At 44.9% G+C, this 22,928-nt stretch overlaps 1 protein-coding gene across 2 annotated transcripts in view; it reads left to right on the top strand.

Moving 5' to 3' along the window:
• The window catches only part of NSRP1 (nuclear speckle splicing regulatory protein 1), a 363,819-nt gene that overhangs the window by 89,025 nt on the left and 251,866 nt on the right, over nucleotides 1-22,928 (top strand). For both annotated transcript variants that reach the window (XM_078680021.1, XM_078680022.1), the window contains one exon: nucleotides 16,517-16,604. In XM_078680021.1, coding sequence (XP_078536147.1) covers nucleotides 16,517-16,604 — 88 coding nt within the window. The remainder of the gene's footprint in view (nucleotides 1-16,516; nucleotides 16,605-22,928) is intronic.

Below are 22,928 nucleotides of genomic sequence, written 5' to 3'. Positions count from 1 at the left end.
ATTTCCTAGGTGAGGTCAAATATAATAAGATATCGTCGGCATATAAAGAGATCCGATCCTCAAACTGTGGAGCTCAACGAATACCCCGAATCGAGGGCTCCCAACGAATCCAGGCCGCCAGAGGCGCAAGGGCCAGCGCAAACAAAAGGGGGGAAAGCGGGCAACCCTGCCGAGTGCCCCGCCCAAGACAAAATGGCGCAGAGACACGATTGTTCACAGCTACCTACCCAAGAGGCTCAGTATACAAAAGACGCACCCAACTAATGAATACCGGACCAAAACCAAACTTGGCCAAAACAGCCCATAAGTAAGGCCATTCCACCGTATCAAAGGCCATCGTTGCGTCTAAGGACGCTATTGCGGCCGGCACTCGCAGGGTGTGTGCTCTAGCCAATATTCCATGCAACCAATATTCCATGCAACCTTCGTAAATTCAAAGCCGTATTCCTGTGCGGAATAAATCCCGATTGATCGGGATGTATTAGCGCACCAATCACTTTGATTAACCTATTAGACAACACTTTGGCTAGTATCTTAGGTTCCGCATTTAACAATGAGATTGGCCTGTATGATGCACAGTTGGATCTCGGCTTCCCCTCTTTATGTATCACCACTATCGAAGCCACTCTCTGATCATAGGGCAATACCCCACGCTCTCGGGCTGCCAAAATCTAGTCCTCCTTAGTAAGGAACGGAAGTTGGATGTCCCTTAGCAGCAGACACGAATCTACCTCAGGCCTATCGGAGACGGAAGTATATACATTACGGAAATAATCTGCGAAGCTATTTACAATCCCCTGCGGGTCAGTGATATGTAACCCTTCCGCCGTTTCAATCTCAGGGACCACTCGATCCGCTCTATCTTTCTTATCCAACCAAGCAATCAGTTTCCCAGCCTTATCCCCCACATCATATAAACGCCCCTGTTGTTCCCTACTCAGGGCTCTAGCACTATCAGTGACTAGCGTCTTGTACTCGAGCTGCTTAAGTTGCAAAACATGCAATCTAGCGCAGGTAACCTCCTGTTCCATTTAAGTTTCGATGTAGGCTATTTCCGATTCAATTCTCACACTTCCTCCTCCTTCTGCTTTTTCACTCCCGCAATCAGGGACAATGCTTGACCTCTAAACACCGTCTTAAACGCCTCCCACAACGATATCAGCGATGACACCGACCTCATTTTCCTGGAAGTAATGCTCTAACGTTTTCAACAAATCCTTGCGAATTTTAGGATTGCACAAGTACCAGGGATTGATGGGGGCAATTCTACCGCTCGAGCCTGCAGCCATCTCAATTCTAATCCAGAAAGGCGAGTGATCCGAAATGCCTCTAGCCAAATGTTTCACCTCTGCAATATATGATGCCTGGGCCGCACCTTGCGCCACTTTTGTGTTATTTTTAAAATGGGAAAAGTGGCATACGGGTAGCGCAAGGGGCTTGTAAATAAGCCCCTTTGTGTATTGGGTCCCTTACGTTTGTTTGTTCCTTGATGCGACCAGTAGAGTTGCCTTTCATCGCGCCCAGTAGAAATTCCAGTTTGAGAGAGTTACAGGTTCTATCTGACCTCCTTGTTGCCCTGGAACATTGACTAACTTTTTTGCAGCCATTTAGACCCAGGTGGTAGGGTGAAAACGGCGCCAATCTTATTGGCACCTGTTATGCCATAGCGCTTTACGTGTGATGAAAAAACTGGGGGGTCTCTCAAACTTAAAACAGTGCGTCACCCGACTGGTATTTTGCTGCTTCTGTTATTGCATCCATATATATATGATACAACAAGTAACATCATAACTACAACAAGTAAAGTCTATTGACTTTGTCAATGGTTGTTAGCTGCATAAGATAAATAAGCAGCAACTATGGCTTGTTGTATATAATATTGAAAAAGCTTCCACTTAAAGCCCTGGTGACGCCACAGCGATGTTGCTGCTCCTGCCTTTCAAAAAGAGAAGGGAACTCCAGAAAGAAAATGACTCTTTAAAGGATTTCCCTTCCCCCTATAAGGCTCACCTGGCACAACGTCATGCCTTAACTTCTCCACTAGTGAGAAGTGAGCAGTAAGAGCAGCGCACATCGATGTGCCTGTTGTCACTGCAGTCTGGAAAACAAGCATTGAAAATGCAATAGGTCTCGCCTTTAACTAAGTTAAAGCCATTTGCTTTGCTAATTGTATTGTATAGCCAAGCAAATGGCTTTTTTACTAAATAAAAGGCGAGACCTATTGCATTTTAATGCTTGTTCTTCAGACTGCCCTCGTGGCAATGAGGCACACCCAATGAATTGCTGTTCATCTCTTCTTCAAAATAGTTCTTAATAATGACATACATGTTTTCATTTCATAGCTCGCTATCTGGGAATATCCCTGGTCAGCGTTGCTTTATGGCTTTCTTGAGCATTTGCACTGTGGCACTTCTCGAACCATATCTCCCCAGAACAAAACCCTCTACTTGGAGACTGCCCCATCTCATGTGCAGGAAATCTGCTTCCATCGATCCACACCTGCAACAAGCAGACGATTTATCAGGATAAATTATTACTATTTGTGGTTGAGATATGCTTTGTGGGAGAAGCAGAACTGTATTAGCCTAAATCGAGCATTATGGTACATGTATTGAATACCTTCCTCCGATCGACTTCAGTCAGTGGTTCCGGACAGTCCTCGCATATCTCTCAGAGACCTGTCTAACCCCCCCGCCCCCAATAACAGTGCACCATAAAGTTGCTTTATTAGTCCTCTGCTCCTAGCCAAGTTGAGGATTTGTTTCATCACATTATGCCCAGGTGGGGCCTCTGGGAATGTATTCCATATTTTCATGGAGGTATGGGCCATTCTCGCATACTCGCCATTCGTGCATAAACTGCCTGCACCCAGCCCATACATTTTGTGCCCTTGCTCACAGACCACAAAACTGCTGTTCAAAAACAGGTTACACCAAACAGAACCTACCCTCTTTCCATCTGAGAAAGGTTGTATATTTGATCATGTTGAGCAATAGGGGTATATCGTCCACAATCGAAAATCTCTTTGATGAGTTGTTAACCACTGTGCCAATCCACCCCATCTGTCGCATGAGGTAGGGGGCCCGCGTGGTGTACTCTGCCCCATCATAAATACCTCTGGCAGCATATAGCGCCCTTACGTACCCACGAAGAGGGTCTTCTCTCAGTTACTACCATCGTCGAACCAATGTACCAAGTTCTATAATCTTGTTGCAGCATAGAATAAAAGTAAATCAGGTAGTCCATGTTCCCCCTCAACCAACGAAGCTTTAGAAAGGCCAGGTTGACCTGACTGCACCCCGCTTTCAAACCAGTGACCTTATTAAGCTATCCAGCGTGCAAAACTTACTCCTTTGTATAGGGAACATGAAGTTCTGTAAATCCTGCAGACAGTGCAGCAAAATCACCATTTTCGCAAGAGAGATGTGACCCATTATGGAGATGGGTACACATTTTTCTCTCATACATGAATGTAATCAATATGTTTTAAACTGCACTTAAGGCATCAATGGTGGTCTGCCTACACATATCCTAGACCCCACACATGAATAATTCTAACCTTGTCCGATGTAACTCGATCACGCTCTGCCACACAGTATCCATTATGTAACTATGTCCTTTCATGGACTATCTAGCATGTAAGCCATTGTTTATTAACATTGTTAGTATACGCAACTAACATACTTGCAGTTACCTACACACGAAGTGTAACAATGTTTGCCATCGGTATTGTAATGTTGTACAATCTGTATGTGAGATATACCAACTGATACCTTTTACATAAATCACATTAGTAGATTAGAAAGCACTGCATACAAAAGAAGTATATGCAACGTGTAGATCCAAACGGGTTCGCTTACACATCACTTTTGGCAGCTTCCTTATATATGGATACTGGTACATCTTATAATAAGAACAACCTGTCTCAAATAATGTAATTCTTTGGAGGTTCTGATATGTTCAATTCTTTGTATGCTCACACGAGGCCTACCCGTAATTTGGAATAATTGCCATTCGATTACCACACATGTTCCCACACACGAGGCGTCCCTTTAATTGTATGTAAATATTCCCCATCCAGAAAGCGAGCCAATCAATGACTGTACACGTTTGCCACACGTTTGCCACGTCTCACACGTGCACGTATTCAGCCGGAGCACGTTAAATAGAACGATCACAGGCCCCGATTTCGTCATTCACGACGGAGAATCCTAGGAGATGGTCGCTCCTATCAACCGCTTGAGTAAGTTTCCCTTAGACTGTAACTTGTATGAAATGCGGCGCCCCATCTCTAATTCTGCATGACTACACTTTCGGTGATAACACTCGACGCTGAACACTATTGAGGTCATTTCACCTATGCAGCCCGGCTTTTATGATCACGGTTTACAACTCTGGAAATGTTTCGTAGAGATTTCACCACACCCAGCCCTTGCCCCAGCGGCACTACAACCAATTGCATTAAGAGAAGGCACACAGACTGCGGCCTGTTTTAGATGCGGCGCCCCTACACTGCTGCATGACTAGAGTTTACTCGATAAAACTCGGTCCTTTCACCAACGCATCTCGTTTTAAATAACGACTTGCATATCCTGAGTTTAGTTCAAAGAAATCACCATATCCAGCCTTATTATGAAAGTCCCCCGTCCGCACCAGCTTTAGAAATAATTGTAACAGAAAAGGCACATACTCGGGCACGCCATCCCGTGCAATAACGCCTAGTTTTGTTAAAAATGGCTTTTTAATAAATGGTTGTTTGACAACACGGTAGGATCACCCTTTTCTGCAACCACCTCACGCTAGCCACCCGATTATGAGAAACCACTGATGTACTCACTTTAACATCACACTCCTTAATTTTAACAGCAATCTTAATGTTGCCATGCATATTACGCACCCAGAGTGCTGCTTGAACTTGAAATACAACCCATTACTGTTTTAGGCATCTGCCAAGGCCTCCAATTGTAGTATTTTGACTACCCACTGTTGCTGAAGAACCCAGCATACACAGCCCAGGTATGTTCTCATATCTCTTGGAGATACCACCACCCCATTACCATCTACTATGTAGATGCTAAGGTCCATTGTACATCATTTGTAGGCGCAGTGGGCCAACCACATCCAGTGTGCTCAGTCGGCTGACAGGCACCGGGCGGATAACAACTGAAGAAATAAAATCAAGGTGAGCACACCTTCCGGTGTCCCAAAAATCAAATTAGATCCCTCACTGACCCATGGAAAGCCCTGACATCCTGTTATTCTTATCCCTAGGCTGTCCATTCCTTTCCCAGTCCTGATGAAGACCCGCCCTAGATGCACGTAGTCAGCGCATCACCAACAGGGTCGAAACGTCGACGTATCATACTATAGATCGAACAGCACAAAGTCCGATAGGAACAAAAGAATACATTTTGCCTACAAAGACTATTGTATTGACAGTTGACAACCCTAAATATTTGTAATTTGTATGTATTTGTGTAAAATCTGTATTAGTCATTCACACTTCACGCTGTATAGCACCGTATTTGTTTTTGTATATTATGGACAATAGAATCAATACTTGAGAAAGTCAAAAGCATTGAGAAAGTGCTTCAGTAAATATTTACTTTCTCAGTCATTTGGGGTCAGTGTCTAATGATTGATATTACTACGTCTGTCCCCCGCCAGGGACACACGAGTTGCATTACAGGTTGAAATACCTTGTTTAAGTACACTTTTTCCTCCCAACAGAACCATTATTGTTTGTCTAATTACCCGCCCAGGTTCTGAGGGTTACAGGGTCACCCCATTACTTCTAATGGTCAAATCCGACTTAACCGCTTCGCTGTGGCGGACATTCCTCCGGGGTGCGGCCGAATCCGAAGTGTGCGCAGATCGGACTGCCCCCGGCCGTCCGCACACGCCTGGCCGTCTGACGCATCGAAAAGGTTAACAAGTATAAAAGTCTGTGACTAACCAAGCAGTGCTTGTTGACAGAGTGAAAGTGCATCCTGATTCTTGCAGGATGTAGGACGTTCATGTTCTCAAATTTAGTACAGCTACCAAATAGCTAAGTATTTGATTTAGCAGAGAAAGAATGCCACAGGCTAAGTAAGCCAGGCGGGGATGAATTTTAAATTGCTTTAAATTCAGCCTCCGCGTTATGAAATAGGTGCCCAGAATTTCAGCCTTTGAAATAAGTGACCAGACAAGAACAGATGAAAGCCTCATATGCAACTGTGTCTAACAGTTAAGTCAAAATAATCTTCTCTGGTGCTTTTTTGCAGATAACAGTGTTCATTTGTTATAGGTCTTTGAATATGCTCGACTTTCTGGCTTTCCAGAGGGCTTGCTTTACAGCATAGTGTATACTAGTAATTAGTATTTACCTAGACCTGACCTGTCCTTCTCTGGCATTCATCAGTAGCTGGGCTGCCTGTACTTACGGGTTCTCAATGTCACGACGGTCTAAACATCGCAATTGGTTTCATGAAGCATAGGTAGATGTGTTCTACCCTCAGGATTTGGTTCAGGGCATACTAGGATGAGGAGTCCAAAACGGGTAGTCACCTGCCTCCATGTTTTATTGCTTGAAGGCTAATTGATCAGCTAGAAGTTTTATCCATAAGATCCTGGCTGGTGCGCAATGAAGCACAAATACCTTGAACTTTTCTTCCTGTAGGTTTGTGCTTGATAGAATATTTTTAACTTGATTCTTGACTTCAGCAAATGCGAGTGGTGTGTTTTTACAGCTAGTCCCATACATTTTGAAGACATTCAGGCAACTGCGTTTTGTAATCTTGATGCCTGTTGAGTATTTTGGGAGTGGCTCACAAGGTGTTGTTCTAAACCAAAAGCCCCTTCTTAGGGCTTTATTAAAATATAAACTAGGGCTGGGCTAAATCATATAATTTTTTCTATGACTTTTTATGAACATTTCAAAAAATGCGCTTTTTGTAGTGAAATGCGCTCTGCTGGTATATCATGTTTTTTTGTTAACTGAAAGGCATCGCTCGTTAAATATTTCACGAGATATTGGTGGGAGTCTGGTTCGAGTAGAAAATGTCTTGAAGCAGTCTCCACTGCTATATCGAAGGACTTTTTACTGCGAGGTGCGTTCTTGGGTTGCAAACAAATGTTATGCAAAATCATGTCATGTAAAATTTTACAAATTTTGCTGGCGTGAGTAAAATTTCTCCCAGGCCTTAGTAAAAACAATGGTTGGTTTGAATGAAACGGAAGAAGAAGAACATTGGTGCCATTCATTAATTCGGGGTGCAAATATAAGATCCCTTTCAAATATAAGTTACAAGTGCCACTAGACTAGAAAGTCAGTGGATGAAGACTTTCTCGTCTAGAGGAAATTTGAGAGTGGCTTTGGCAGTGTACTGTCCAGAGGCTACGTTGGGCATTCTCACCCTGCTTACTGGGCACAACAGTGTTGATAGTGATCCTTTCTAAGTAGGAATATGCACTTCCAAAGAGCCATCAAAATGCCAGGTGGCAAGGAAAGATGTGTGAAGCTCACCAGGGTTTTTCTGGGGCAATGGCTGGTTTACATAGTGACCAGGGGGCACCGTTGCTGAGGAGCAAGCCAGAGGAGAAATAGTTTCCCACGTCAGGTGAACGTGATTCCCCTGCTCCATTAGGCTGTCGTATTATCAGAGCCATATACTATTTCACTCTGGGACTGTCTCATGCGTCACATTAAGGAGACTTAACTACATCAGAGTGTAGTTGAGATATTTACAGCTCCACCCTGCCAGGTATACTTCAAAACAGTGAGATGACTGGAAAAAAAGGCAAAGAGGATGTTTTTATCATCGAACTGCTACATACTCGTGTGGGAAAGATGCCAACTGTGACTCAAAAGAATAGAACTGACAAGTGGCGAGCTTACCTTAGGTCGCTCTATCAATACCCTAGCTAGGACCTTCACAATGTGAGTAGTCAAAGGTATCGAAGAGAAACTGGAGGGTTTTCCTGGGAGAATCCTGGCTATGGAACGTAAAGTAGAGAAAGTTAAGGTAGGGTGACCAGACTAGAGGGGCAATCTGCAGAGACTGTAGTGAATATGCAGAGGAGGAAGACCTACAGAATGACTGCACCAGAGGCCATAGTAAAATTGGACGAGAAGATTTAAGTCTTTTATAATCTGCACAGTGGCACCAATTTGAGGATACTGGGTGCTCCAGTGGAGATCCTATCAGAGGCCCTCTGGGCAAAATTAAGGCAATTTTGGTTGATCTACCGGGTCTCTCTGCTAAACCTGAGGAAGATGTAGTCCTTGGAGTTTAAGGCTAGGGTCACAATGAATTCTGCAATGGTCAAATCAACAAAGCTTTATTCGATATGTGTGATATCATAAAAGCATATTTACAGTTAAAAACACAGTTCTTGATCATCGACCCATGCCCAATAGGCTCGCTTAGTTTCTGCTTTAGAAAGCAGTGCACCGAACTCCCAAGCAGTTATAAGGCCCGTTGCCAGTAAAAGCTTCTTTATATTAGCTAACCAACTAATTTTGTGGGCTCCTTGAAGATTCATGACCTCTCTTAGGCCATCGGCGTACCTTGAGAACTCCGGGGTACGCCATATCCGGGCCCAATATAAAAGAGGGCGCAGAGTGGCTAGGTCCTTGATGGAACGACGACCCAGATCACTCAAGAGTGGCTTGGGAGGGGGACCCCTCGGGAGCGATACGAGCTCCCTAAAGAACTTGTTCTCTGCGATAACTAGGGCATCAACACAATCGAAGCCCCAAAGCTCTGCACCATAGAGGGCGCAGCCTACGGCTTTTGCAGCATAAATATCCAGGGCAGGAACAATGGGCTTGGAAGTGGAGGGACGGTGTTCCCTCCCCAGTGCTCCAACTACCCTCTTATGGTTTAGCGCCATTTTATCATTATGTGGCTGCCATTTAAATTTATCAAAAATTCTAATCCCCAAGTAGTCAAACTCTTTTACACGTTCCAGAGACACCCCGTCAAGAGACAAGGTAGATCTAGACGATCTACTCGGGGTTAAAATAAAGAAGCTTAGTTTTAGAGGTATTTATGGCAAGGCCCCTCAGCTTACAAAACAAACAGAAGCGGTCCAACAGCTTCTGCAATCCTGCGGGAGTTTTTGATACTAGCAACGTATCGTCCGCAAAGATTAATGCGGGGACTTTATCACCCGCCAGGACCGGAGCGTCAGCATTAATTTCGAGCAGAAAGGAGACTACACCATTCACAAATAGCGTGAAGAGTGTAGGGGCCAGTACGCAACCCTGGCGTACCCCTCTGTTCACAGGGATTTCGTCAGTTTTTTGCTCTTGTGATCCCCATCTAATACGGGCATAATTTCCGTCATGCATACGAGCCAAGAGATTCAGGATGGGCGAAGGAATCCCCATCTCCTCCAGGACCAGCCATAGGCGGTCTCGGGGGACCAAGTCAAAGGCAGTCTTCAGGTCAATAAATGCAAAATATAGACCGCCCTTGCCAATGGTAACCACCTTCCAGTGTAGGAGTACCAACCTAAATGCCTGGTCTATCGTACTTGTGCAAGCCCTAAAGCCCGCCTGAAAGGGTGATATAATGCTATTTTCAACCGCCCACAAAAGAATCCTCTCCAGGAGTACCCTGCCAACCAATTTCTGCCCAGCATCTATAAGACTTATTGGGCGGTAGTTGGCAGGGTCCCCCCTGGGGCCCTTCTTATATATAGGGATCACTTCGGCCCCCTTCCAAGAATTCGGGACCGGTGAGCCTTCCAGCAAGGCATTTGTAAGAATTGCAAAGTAGGAGGCCCAACCTTCGGTGTTAGCTTTAAAAAGGTCACCCAGTACACCATCCTGTCCCGGGGCTTTAGCAGGTACAATCTTGTTTAATGCAGCCACCACCTCTTTCTTGTCTACTCTAGTGAATGGAGCCTGAGCAGAATTAGTATCCATGGCACCATGAAAGGGCCCTGGAGTACCCGACTGTTCAGCACCCCGTACAGTTTCCTAAAATGCTCAAACCACTCCCTATCCGTTATATGATTGGGGATTTGATCCGGGTCGCAGCCATTGGATCTTCTAACTAAAGCCCAAAATAGCTCGCCATTTTTAGATTTGCTCGCTGCTCTAAGACTATCACAATGTGATTCTTCCCACTCCCTCTTAGCTATTGTGATGGCTTGCCTATAATGTAGTCTGGCCAGCCGAACAACAACTGGAGTACTAGATTTAATAGCAAGAATCAGACTATTTTTTTTCATTCTGCAGTTTCTATCAAACCACTTCTGCGCTGGCTTGACATTCGTCGGGCGCTTTTTACTGGGAACTACAAACAGTGTACCAATCTGATCTATAGTATCAACATAGATTGTTTCTGCCGCCACAGACCCAGCCACGTTCTTACATGCTGCAGAAAACCTTAAGGTCTGCTCACTAAGGATTTCTTCCAATGCACTTAATCTTTGCTCGTCCATAATAAACTTTGGCCACTTGAGAAACCTATTACAATTGGATGGTACAACTGTCTTGGTTAACAATCTCGAACTAGTGGAGGGGGTGTACTCCTTCCTCTGCCACAAATCCACCATTGTGAGGGACAAGGGGTTATGGTCACTGTCTACTGATGGTATAATGACCATATCCTCCACTAACTTCCATGCACTCCTATCCACCGTTATATAATCAAATCTACTTTCACAGGAAACCCTGTTATATATATTTGCCCCCCCAACATCAGAGGTAGTGCGTCCGTTTACAGCTCTTAGTCCTGATTCTATCATTAAGGCATTCAGTTGAATGACAACCGGTGACCATCTCTTCACTGGCATAAGCGACAGAGACGGAATGCCCCATCTGGCATCTTCCTCATAAACTCCAAGAATGTCGTCTGCTGCCAGAGGCTCGAACGAACAATTTAGGTCGCCAGCGACCAGAACTAAGGAATCAGAAGGACACAACTGGAGCAAATCAGCGAGAGCAGAAATGGTGGAGGATTTCGCCCCCCCTTGGGTGCCTCTAGCGTATACATTAAAAAATTCCCAGGTGATACCATTCATACCCTTGATGGAAAGTCTCATAACATCTAGTGTTGAACAAGTATGGTGAGTAATCTTAAGGTTGAAGTTTGCCCTTACCCATGCCATCAGTCCTCCAGAGGGACAACCTCGACCAACAGAGATAGCAGATACATGAAAACAAGAGAAACCTGGCTTATACAGGGGTTCGAGACACCAAGTTTCCTGAAATAAGCACATATCATACCCATCAATAAAATCGTTCCAATCCGGTAATGAGAGCTTATTTCGCAGACCCGCCACGTTCCACGAAACAAGTTTAAAGTTATTGATGGGATCATTACAGGGGATTAGGGCACATGGAGATTGATATAAATCCTGACTAATGATGTTATTAGCCCTCAGAGGAGCTGTAACAGGAATTGGTAACTCAGGGCCCGGAGACTAAGATGATACAGAGGGAAAGGGGGAGCGACTACCCAGGGGGGAAAAGGAACTAATCGATACTCCTACTCTATCCTGAAGTCAGTCAACAGCCTCCAAACAGTTGAAACGATTTTGGATGGGGATAGGGTCCAAGGATAGAAGAGGCCTAGGCCAACCCCCCTGGGGTGGCCCCCTCCCATTCCGCTGCACTAATGTCCAGCCATCTGCTAATGGAGTGAAATGACCTGGAGGATAGAAATAAGTCAGTGGAAGAGAGCGGATGGTCGCTCCTGGGCTGGGGTATCTCCAGTTACAAATGTATTTGACAGTTCTGGGGTCGTTAAAGTTGATCAGAATGCAATCCCCCCTTATATTTTTAGCCAAATGGCCAACCCAAGGCACCCTCCGTACCATAAGTATTTTACACACTATGTGTGAAGGCAGTGGTCTGTTTATGTTTAACCAATGGGCAACCCTGTTCCTCAATGTTGTAGGGGACTCCACCTCATGCTTACCCAATTCTGGAACCCCTGCCAGTATTACCACAAATGGACATACTTCCGGGGGTAGATTTAAGATATTTTTCCCCTTGGGAGTCTGGGCTGTGGGGACCCCTCCACCCTCGCTGTCCTGAGGTACATTATGCTGGCAAGGTTTACTTACATTGGCAGCTGCTGAACCCTTATTAAGGGGTGCAACTGGGGCCTTATGGACAGCATTCAATGCTACTGCGTCCTTCAGGACAACCGGAACATTTGTTCCTCTGGCTTTATCTAGTAATTGGGTAGCCATAGGAGTAGCATCCTTTAATAAGGAGTCAGCGATTCCCTTAAAGTCACGCTCGATCCGTTTTAAGTGCTGTTCAATCTTGCTCATTCTATCCTCCAGTGGACGTAAGAGAAGTCTAAGTGTATCATATATAACAGTTGACTGGCTTAACCTCCCACTTGCGGCCTGATGCACCGATCTAATGAGTGTTGGATCAACTATAAATGAAACTAAGCTTGCACAGTCACCCACAACGGGCTGCTCCAGTGTAGCTGGAATTACTCTGATATTTTTTGGGGCTTTCTTTTTCTTTCCACCATTGTTAATTGACAGCCCTTGCTTATACTTAGGAATTGCCCCATGGTCTCTCTCACACAGTTGTCTAGTATTGTATACCTTAACTACATTGGGCACAGTGGGCAACTTGTGGGGAGATAGCAATAGCGATTCAGAAACCGTGGACTGTTCCCCAGAGGAAACTTGGGATGTATCACAAGGTGGTAACTGTAAAATGGGGAGTTCTATAATTGGCAATGCACCAATACCACTATTAAGGCCTTGATGGACAGGAGTCCGCGCATTGGCAATATGTCCCATTGAAGACCTTCTTGCATTGGCGAGGTCCTGGGAAACTCGTCGCTCCATTATCGTGATCCCCTCATCGATAACACAGTTCATCCTCGTTATAAACTGGTCCATGGTTCCCGTGAGGTTAGCAGTGTCCGCTCTCCCCTTGGCCTCCTTAGGGGGCATGAATATAAAAGCGGCAAGTCTGTGACAATAATTAAATTCAATGTACTCACAAGTCAAGGCCACATATAAGCTAAAAGAGGGGTGGTCCGTCCCGTCCTTATCCGGGCTTGAACAGGCTTAAACGCCCCCACAACGTCCTGAGCAGCGAGTGCTCAACACCCCAGCAACTCCCGCTGACAACACACCCGAAGCGGCACCCGCGGAGCGTGTGCGGCGAGAGGTAGGCAAAAGGGCAGCAAACAGAAGGGCAAAGGTTCCTCCAGAAGTTTTCAGCAGTGTCCCGATGATGGGGGCTGTGGCGGGTAATTTATATCCAGGTGGCGTCCTGTGGGCGGGGCAGCGCGAACCAGGTGATGGCTGCCGGGCAGGGACTCCTGGGAGAGTGAGTCCCTGCAGCGCCGCTCTCAAGGCTGCCTTGATGGTGGAAAAACGCCCCCACAACGTCCTGAGCAGTGAGTGCTCAACACCCCAGCAACTCCCGCTGACAACACACCCGAAGCGGCACCCGCGGAGCGGGTGCGGCGAGAGGTAGGCAAAAGGGCAGCAAACAGAAGGGCAAAGGTTCCTCCAGAAGTTTTCAGCAGTGTCTGCAATGAATTCTGCAATGGTGTTGCAGAAGCTGGAGCGCAGGCCTAGGGGTCAGTATGCGAGGGTTCCTCTGATGGTTGTCCTGTCGTCCGTGTGGAGCTTGAAGGGGAGATGTTCCATGGGGGCGGTCGTTTTGTCAGTGGTGGTGGTGGTGCACTGTACAGATGGTGGTGGTGCAGCATATCCAGGACTTCCGACTCTTTAAAAAACAACTCAAAACCTTCCTTTTTAATCAGCTGATCTAATAATCTTTGCTCCACTCTGACCGGTCTATCTACGCGCCAGGACATTCTTGAGTATTTGTGCGCTATATACATTTTCTATAACATAACTGTATGGTCTCTTTGTGGATGATGGCTGTTCCACCTTGCCTCTTTGCTGGTGCGGTCCTGGTGGGTGATTTTATATCTCTCAGTGATCGCTGTGGTAATGTCTGGGGTGGATGTGGGAGTTGAGCCAGGCCTAGGTGAGGGAGACGATGTCGGGTGCGAGGGTGGCGATAAGGTTCCATAATTTGATGGAATGCTTGCACAGTGTGCGTGTGTTGAGTAAGGCGCTTGTGAGTTGCTGTTTTTGTTCAGGTGGTGTGTTTGGGGTGGAGCTGGTCAGTGCGCTGGTGATTTGTGTGCTGTGGCAGGTGAAGTGGCCGTGAATGCAGGTGAATTGTCCTACCGTGGAGAATGGGTCGTCGTGATGGCAGGGTTTGTTGCAACATCGAGGGTGTTGAGCTTGGCTATGGTGTATCTTCGGGGGCAGGAGTGGCAGGGATCATGGTGCTGGTTGCGATCCAGGTGTAGATGGGCTTGCCTTTGGCGAGCCAGAGGTGCGCCTACTGCAAGCATCCACTGCGCGATCGCATTGCCTCCTGCATTAAGTAGGCCCTGAGGTGGGCAGAGCATCTGTTGGCGCGAAGAACGGTGAGTGGGAAAACCCCAGTGGGAAGACATGGGCAGCGGTGGTGTCACTTCATCAGTCTGTAACAAGCAGGACTTGGAGGCCACAGGCAGGTGGCAGGCTCCATGTCCATGTGCCTAGTCAAATGTCTACGGTACTCCTTTCCCCCGCCTCGGTGTGTGTGGTTTTTTTATTATTTATTTTTAGGCCAGACATAAATTGACTCAAAGGTTCGATTTTAAATTTGCTAGTATTGATATTTTAGGGCTGTTTCTGTTCATATTACTAATTTGCTGTTTTTTTATTACAAGTATTACACTTATGTGAAAGCGAATACATTTGTGGGGATCAGAAAAGGCAAGTCCTCAAAAATAATGAATTGTATTCCCTCTTGAGTTTTCAACGGCAACAAATAATATCATATACATAGTGCTTCATACTTTAGTTTTGAAGTTTGTTATTGTTGTGAATATAATGCATGTTACTGCAAAATGTAATCTTGTTAAATTCATCAGTCTTCAAATTACGATGGTTAATTCAATGTCTTTGAATAAAACAAAGAAATCTCACTCGTGAACCCATCTCAGTTTAGTAAAATACTGAACGATAATGAAGTAAGTTATTCATAAGAATTCATTTGAGCAACTGCACATTTTCTCTAAAAACTTAAGATGTGCGGAATTGAGACTCACGAAAGTACGCTATCTGCGTGAAGTATGATTTTGCTGTATCTTGCATTCTTTAGGTCTCGCCTACACAGCGCAAATGTATTGTCTGCATTTCAGTGACCTTACAACCTGCACATACCATACCATCAGTTGTTTTCATTGTCACTTGAATTTCCTTCCGTATGCTTCCCGTTCTTTCTTATGTTAGCTCCGTCCTGGGGCATGGACTATGTCTAAACTATATATAAACAAGTGTTGTTTCTTGTCTTTGTTTTCCGCATATTTTTGCAGTGCTCATTTCTACTTTATTCCTGGACATGCAAAGGTGCACAGCACTGTATTTATGTTGCTTTCACCATATCTGCCATCTCTATTGACACTTCAGCTACTTGCACCCAAAAGTGTACTACTGTGAACTTTTCCTGAAGGGTTGGGTTCAAGACTCCCACAGCCAATCACAGACTAGAGCCCAGTCATGTGCTTCTCGACCTCCGGAGGCCTCTCACCTTGTCAGTTGTTCATAGGATTTCTTTGAGCATTTGCAGTTGGCTGTGACCCCAGACTGCCACAACTCATGCATTGTTTACTGCGAGTTAATGGCTAGTTATCCATCAGACAAAAGACATTAAATCTTCTTCCCCACCACAAAAAAACAACATATCTTGTTCGTCTGGCTATATGAATCACACAACCCTGCTCTGAGCTACTCTACGTTATTCCACTCCATATCACTCTACACCACTTCACTCTACACCACTTCACTCTACACCACTCCACTCTACTTTATGCCACTCCATTCCACTCTACGTCACTCTGTGTTATACTGCACCACTCTACTGCACTCCACGGCACTCTATGCCACTCTACTCTATGCCACTCTACTCTATGCGACTCCACTCTACGCCACCCCACGCCACGCCACTCCATTCTAACCTATGCTACTCCACCCTGCACCAGTCGAGACTACACCACTCCACTCCATGCCACTCTACACCACTCCACTCTATGCCACGCCACTAACTATTAGCTATGCTGAAGAGCAGCTGTGCTGTTGTACACCATGGCTAAAAGACATTGGCAAAGCAAATACCTCTCCCAAAAGCGAAACCTATTTATTTGCCCTACTATTTTATCATGCAAGAGCATGCTTCCGGTGAAAATAGAAACAAGAGATATCGGCAAGAGACTCGTTCGAGCAGAAAATATCTCTTGCAAGACATTTTCTATGTGAACCATTCTTCTGTGGGTGAAAATTATACTAAATCACGTAATGCAAAAGTTCATGCGTTTCGGGTACTGTAAAGTTCCTACATTTTCCAAATATTGCCAGAGCCTACAGAAGACTGCATTCTTTTTAAAATTACAAAATATACTGTTGCAGGGTCTCTGCCTGTACTGCCTTTTTACTTTGGCATAGAATAACACTGAATCTCTTTTCACAGATATGGGCTCATTATGCCAAAGAAGCTCCTGCAGAGGCCTGCCTTTTTGCCAAAACATTCAGCATTTGCAGATGATTCAGATGAAGAGGTGAGGTATCAAATTTGTCATTGATTTCCTTTCACACAGTCATATGTTAACACACTAAAAAATATATTGTTTTGGTTACTGAAAGGGGGTATTCTAAATGAGCTGCAAAGTTATCTGACAGTAGGTCATATTTTGATCAATTTGAGTCGGCTCTTAAATAGCTCAAAGCTGATTATTTTTGCGAATCGACTATTTCAAAACATGTTGTAACAAATGTTTTAACCAAATAACCTTGGATTGTTATGTATGAAAATCAAGAATGTATTAGAAAATAGAGGTCAGAAATAATGGAGTTTATATGGTTACTCAAAGAGAAATAAAAGAGGGAAAAGGTAATAGTGGTTACAGACTGCTAACCGTCTATTTAGAGGTGCTTAGTAACCAACTGTCTGTGTGTGAAAGACCTATTGTCAGTTCACATTGATCTTCGAGCCTGCCCATTGCTTACAATTGGTTGGCTTTACTTTCAGTCTCATATGTTTGTGTTTGATTTGTTGTTTTGAGAGGGATTTACTTCCTCATCCACTGTTTGTCCCTCCTGCGGAGCATGACCTCCTACTGCTTGTATTTAAAGCACTACATTTTTATTTTTGGTGAAGCACTCCATAAGAGTGCAGGTGTTTTTCAGCTGTCTACCTCGTGTTCTTCTCTTGCCCCCCTCATGGCTCTGTTACTTTCACTTGCCCATGTGCTTCTCCTCCACTTACCTCCGTGATGTGCTTGCATGAGTCTACCCCGCCTTACAGTTCTCCCCTTCTGCTCTACATTGCTTTCCCTCGCCCATATACTTCTGGTCTCCCCTGCTGCACTCTGTTCAAAGCCATGTTTAATATGTATGATATGTTAAATAGATATACAAGCACCCACTGAACCTATATGACTGCAGCAAAACTTGCCATTATTTTATTTGCCCAAAATGTGCTACACCAATTATCTGCTGCAGCTGCGGATAACTGCTCTTGTGTGCCACATATATCTAAGTGCCCTGTTAACTTCCCATTGTCTGAATAGAGGTGGTCATTGTGCTCACATGCTTTGGCAGAGCATGCATGATTAAGGCAGATGAACTTTTTGTAAGTTGTGTGACTTGGTAGACATGATTCTATCATCAGTATCAAAATTACCCGGTCGTGGGAATCAATATCTAATATGGAGGTTTTTTCGTTTTAATTGACCAGAAATGGGGCCATATAAGGAACCAAGCAGGTATTCTGTTTGACCTATTCCCTTCTCTCCGTTCTTCCTCCCTCTCGTGGCAAAGTATGGCGAGGATGTGGCGCAACGGCTAGAGCGGTCAACCTCGAAGCTGGAAAGTGGGTTCGAGTCTCGGCAGGGACGCTCAATATCCTGGGATTTTTGGCAAATCACGTAATCTCCCCGTGCCTAACAACAAAAAAAGTAATAATTCATGTGTCCATCTGTAATGCAACTGGTGCACCTGAAAAGCTCTCTGATAACTTGGGGTCTAGTTCGCCGTATATACAACTACAACAACAAAAAAGTACGAGGGAGGCTGTTCGTGATGTGGAGGAACACTGATTCCTGCTTTTTCAGTGTAGACCTGGTGAAATGCTCTGAAGTAAAAATCACAAATCTTTATATCATCATCTACTCCTTTTCAACGGTAGCTCAGCTTTGAATATGCTCTTACTGGAATTCCACTCTGAAGAGCTTTCTACCTCCTATTTTCAAAATACAATTGTGGATCTTTTCCATGTGAAGAATTCCCTCTATCCAAAGCTTGAAAAGAAGGGTATCCTGATATCTATCCAGTTGTTGTTGAGCTGGATCGAGGATGACACTACTTAAATGTGCTGGGATGCAATTTCTGCAGTTGAGTGGACACCCGGACACCATCAGAGCAGCAACCTGCAAGAAGTTCACATTTTCAGTTCCAGCAGGACCTTCCACAAATAAATGCTTAGAATAAAGAGCCACCAATAATATTTGCTCAAATCTTTTCATGGCTCGGGCTCGGTGGAATTTTACAAACACCTTGTGCGATGCAGGAAACAAAGACACTCATAACTTCACAAGTGAGTACAGATAACCTGCCTCAAGCAAGCAGATTTTGGACTTTTAGAAGCTATGCCTGTGAGATATCCACCAGTTATTGTGCTGCTATTATAACGTGGATTTAATAACAACAAGGGACCCCAAATTTAGTCTGCAGGGACCATGGGGAGCATACTTTTGAAAAACAACAGTGGTCCCAAACAAAAGCAATAGCACGAGAATAAAATATAGACAGAGTCAATCTATATTTTCAGGACAGACATGTCCAGCCGGACAGGGGTCTTCCAGAGATTTTACTCAGGATTTATGTATTGAAGTCACATAGAAAATACCATCCAACAATCAACCAGAGTGGACAACAAGCCTGTGTCCAGTACTAACAGAGCGAGTACAAGTGGTGATGTAGACAGCAGAGAAGGGCTTTGTAAGGCAAAACAACGTTACTCTATAAACAGTACAATTGTACAGAGTATAACATACATGCACTAGACATTTCTGTAGTAATCACAATTAAGTTCAAGTGCATAAAAGGTCGACGGCGTTTCGGACCCCTATAAAGTATCAGGGACCATCATCAGGACAAATACAATGAAAAGCCTTAGGTTAATTAAGCCTCTAAATGCCTAAAAGGGGGGAGAGAAAGGAGATATTCAAAACATATACATGGACAACACAATCTGTAACATGGTGACATGAGTGAGACCAGTGAGTAGCGAGGTACCGGTCAATTGAGTCACGTGGACTATAGTGCTGGTGAGGTGCACTAATAGCTGTGATCCGGATGATGGAGACTTAATAATGGCAGTGAAAGTGTCTAGTGGGCCCAAGGGCCGTAGAGATGCCGCAGTGACTAATTCATAACAGGCTCGCAGTATTGGCCTGACAACGAGTGAAAGTGATTTGGAGCAAGACGCGTGAGCGTGAAGAATCGTGAAGGAGCTACCGGCGCATTTGGTGTTCAAAAAGCAGCCGTAATTGCAGTCAAAATTGAAGAGACTAATATAGACGGGTGAAGGCGATTTCCAGATGCGTAAGGAGTGTCATCGTGAAGAGGCGTGGAGGGACAACCGGCGCGGATTGTGTTAAAAGGTAGCAGCAAGGCTTACCGAGTCGCCTCATTAGATAGAGGCTGGCTCCTCAGGCAGACGATACACACGCGAGAGCCCTGCAAGGGTGAAAGGGTCAGTAATAAGCAAGGCGCGGTGCTTAAAAGTAAAGAGCCACGGAGGCTCTGTCTAGGAGCACAACCACTCACCAGAATCGGGTCGCGGCGGCCGCGGACAATGTGGATTCCGTCGGCTGGCCAGGATACCTAATAGAGAGGGGGACGCATCAGTACTATGCGGAAAATTAACCACGGTGCGGAAGGGAGGATGGAGGGATACACTTACCGGGTTAGTCGGCTTGAATGATTTCCTGGCGTCCACCACGCAAGGCATCCAGTGTCTAATATACTTGCACCGGATTGGTCCAAGGATTTGGCATAAAAATAAACGATGGACACACATGGGTGCCATCTTAGGGCAGTGGTAGGATTGGGCATAAAAATAAAAGACGGACACACATGGGTGCCATCTTAGGGCAGTGGTAGTGAAGAAGGCAGTGATACGAAGTGAAAGCATGCTTAAGGAGACAGGCGCGTTTAAGAGGTTATTCGTGTTGTGAAGGGAACAGTACAACTGACATACATTTAATGCATTTTAACAGCAGAATGACACCAGCATCCAGTTCATAATGATTACTTCAGAGAGGCACATAATTATTGTTGTACAGGCACAATCATTAATTGAAGTATTAAGAGCACGGTCTGACCACAGACCAGGAGTATCAGATAAGGGCAGTCCATTCATCTTGGACGTTGAGCCCCGAGTTCAGACTATCAGTCTTTAAAATCCATTTCAGTTCCTCTCTGTTCAAGAGGCGTGTCAGATCAACACCCCTGGGTGAGATGATGATTTGTGCAATAACAGTCCAGTGGATGTCATTCTCGGAGTGTCCTTTCTCCACAAAATGTTCCACCAAAGGGGCGTTGGGTGTTTTGCACCTGATGCGGCTTCGGTGTTGGGAAATCCTCAGTTTGACCTTCTGCTTGGTTTGACCCACGTATATCAAGTTGCATGGGCAGATGATGGCATACACAACATTCTGACTGTTACAATTGGTAAATGTTTTACGGGTATTTCTTGCATTGTTAAACACAAATTCTTTGCCATCAATTGAAAACTCACATACAACGCAGGACCCGCAACGGGCGTGCCCAAGAAGTGGAGGTAATTGCCAGTGGTCATGAAGGGTTACATTTCTACTGGATGGTAACGCAGCCCTAACCAATTGGTCCTTGAGATTTTTGTTTTTCTTAAAGGCAAACAAAGGAGTGTCCCAATTCAATACCCCTGAGTTTAAAATGTGCCAGTTCTTTTTGACACATTGTCTCACCCTGCTGGAGACCGGGGAATATGTAGTTACACACACCAATTTCTCAGTGGTCTTTTTGGGTTTTGGTTCCAGGAGGGTTTCCCGTGGGCAGTACCAGGCTCTCTTCATAGAATTCTTGATGAGGCGCCTGGGGTATCCTCTAAACCGCAGTTTACTCGATAGTATGTTAGCTTCACAGAAATAGTCTTCCTTTTTGTAACAGTTCCTTCTCAGGAACTGAGAGTATGGCAGACTGTCCCTCAGAGCCCTGGGGTGACAGCTGTCATATCGTAGCAGTGTGTTTCTCTCCGTAGGTTTACGGAAGAGGGAGGTGTACAAAGTGCCCTCATGATGTTGAATATTTAAGTCAAGGAAAGAAATGCTGCTTTGGTTGTGAGCAATTGTAAAGGTGAGACCATTGCAATTATGGTTCAGCCAGTGTAGGAACCCATCTAGTTCAGGGATAGTGCCAGCCCAGATCAAAAAAATGTCGTCTATGTATCTCTTCCAATTTTTTACACCTTGATGAAAGGGATTCGAGGGACACAGGATGGCATTGGTCTCTAGCCAATCCATGTAAAGAATCGCCAGCGTGGGAGCAAAGACAGCTCCCATAGATGTCCCACGTACTTGTTGGTAGTACTGTGAGTCATACATAAAGAAGTTTTGAGTGAGGCAGATTTCTAAGAGTTGGATGATAAATATCGTCGGAACTCTATGGGGGCTGGGTCGGGTGTTGAGAATGCTCTCCATCACCAACAAGGAGTCCCTCTGTGGTATATTGGTGTACAAAGACTCGACGTCTAGTGTACATAGAGTCTCAGTGTTGGGGTCAAAAGCATGGTTTTCTATGATATTTATCATATGCATACTATCCCTAATATAACACTGGGTTGTTGATACAAAGTCTCTTAGGAAATAGTTGACATAGAGGCCCAGTGGTTCAAGAACCGAACCACAGCCTGAGACGATGGGTCTACCGGGGGGATTATCCAATCTTTTGTGGATCTTCGGCAAGGTGTATATCACCGGTATTCTGGGGTTGGAAGTGTTGAGAAAATTAAACTCATGTTGGCTGATAATGCCCTTTGACATCGCATCAGTCGTCAACTGCCTGATGAGAGTCTGTAGTTCCTTTGTGGGATTGCAGGGTAGCCTGCAATAATGATCAGTATTGGAAACCTGACGCAATAGTTCATCTTTATAATTCCCAATGTCTTGTAGGACAATCCCACCACCCTTATCAGCAGGTTTGACTACGAGCTGGTTGTTATTCTTCAGGGTTGAAATGGCATTCTTCTCTTCAATAGTGATATTAAAAGGTATGAAGAGATGGGATTTCTCTAACTCAGAGATCTCTTTTAGGATAACCTTCTCAAATGTAACAATCTCTCTCGGTATCATGCTGGCTGCCGGAGAGAAGGTCGAAGGTGGTCTAAAGGGTGTGACAGTGGTTTTAGGCTCAGAGGGATTGAGTTCGAAATAAGAACGTAGTCTTAACTTACGAAAAAAGATCATCAATTCAGATTGTAGGTCCAAGAAATTGGGGTATTTAGCAGGGACAAAAGATAATCCTCTTTGGAGGAGTGACGACTCACATTCAGTGAGTACGTGGTTTGAAATATTAAAGATGGGTATCAGGTTGTGGGCACAATCAGGAGTTACCATTGGTAAAACTTGTGTCTCGTCTGGCGTTCCCCAGGGGGATTCTGCCATCTCTGTTGTTGTTTCACTTTGCCTCTCTTTTGGGGTTCTGGGTTGCCTCTGGATAAAAAAATGAGAGGGGTTGCGTTGATTGCCACTCGTTCCTTCACCTGTATCCGAATTGTCAGATGAATCAGCTGACGAGTCTGTGAATCCAACCACTGTGTTCCTTTTATTGAAACGTCCCCA

The sequence above is a fragment of the Lissotriton helveticus genome, chromosome 3_1 (assembly GCF_964261635.1).
Source record: "Lissotriton helveticus chromosome 3_1, aLisHel1.1, whole genome shotgun sequence".
In the NCBI taxonomy this organism is placed as follows: Eukaryota; Metazoa; Chordata; class Amphibia; order Caudata; family Salamandridae; genus Lissotriton; species Lissotriton helveticus.
This window is presented reverse-complemented; position numbering and strand designations above follow the sequence as displayed.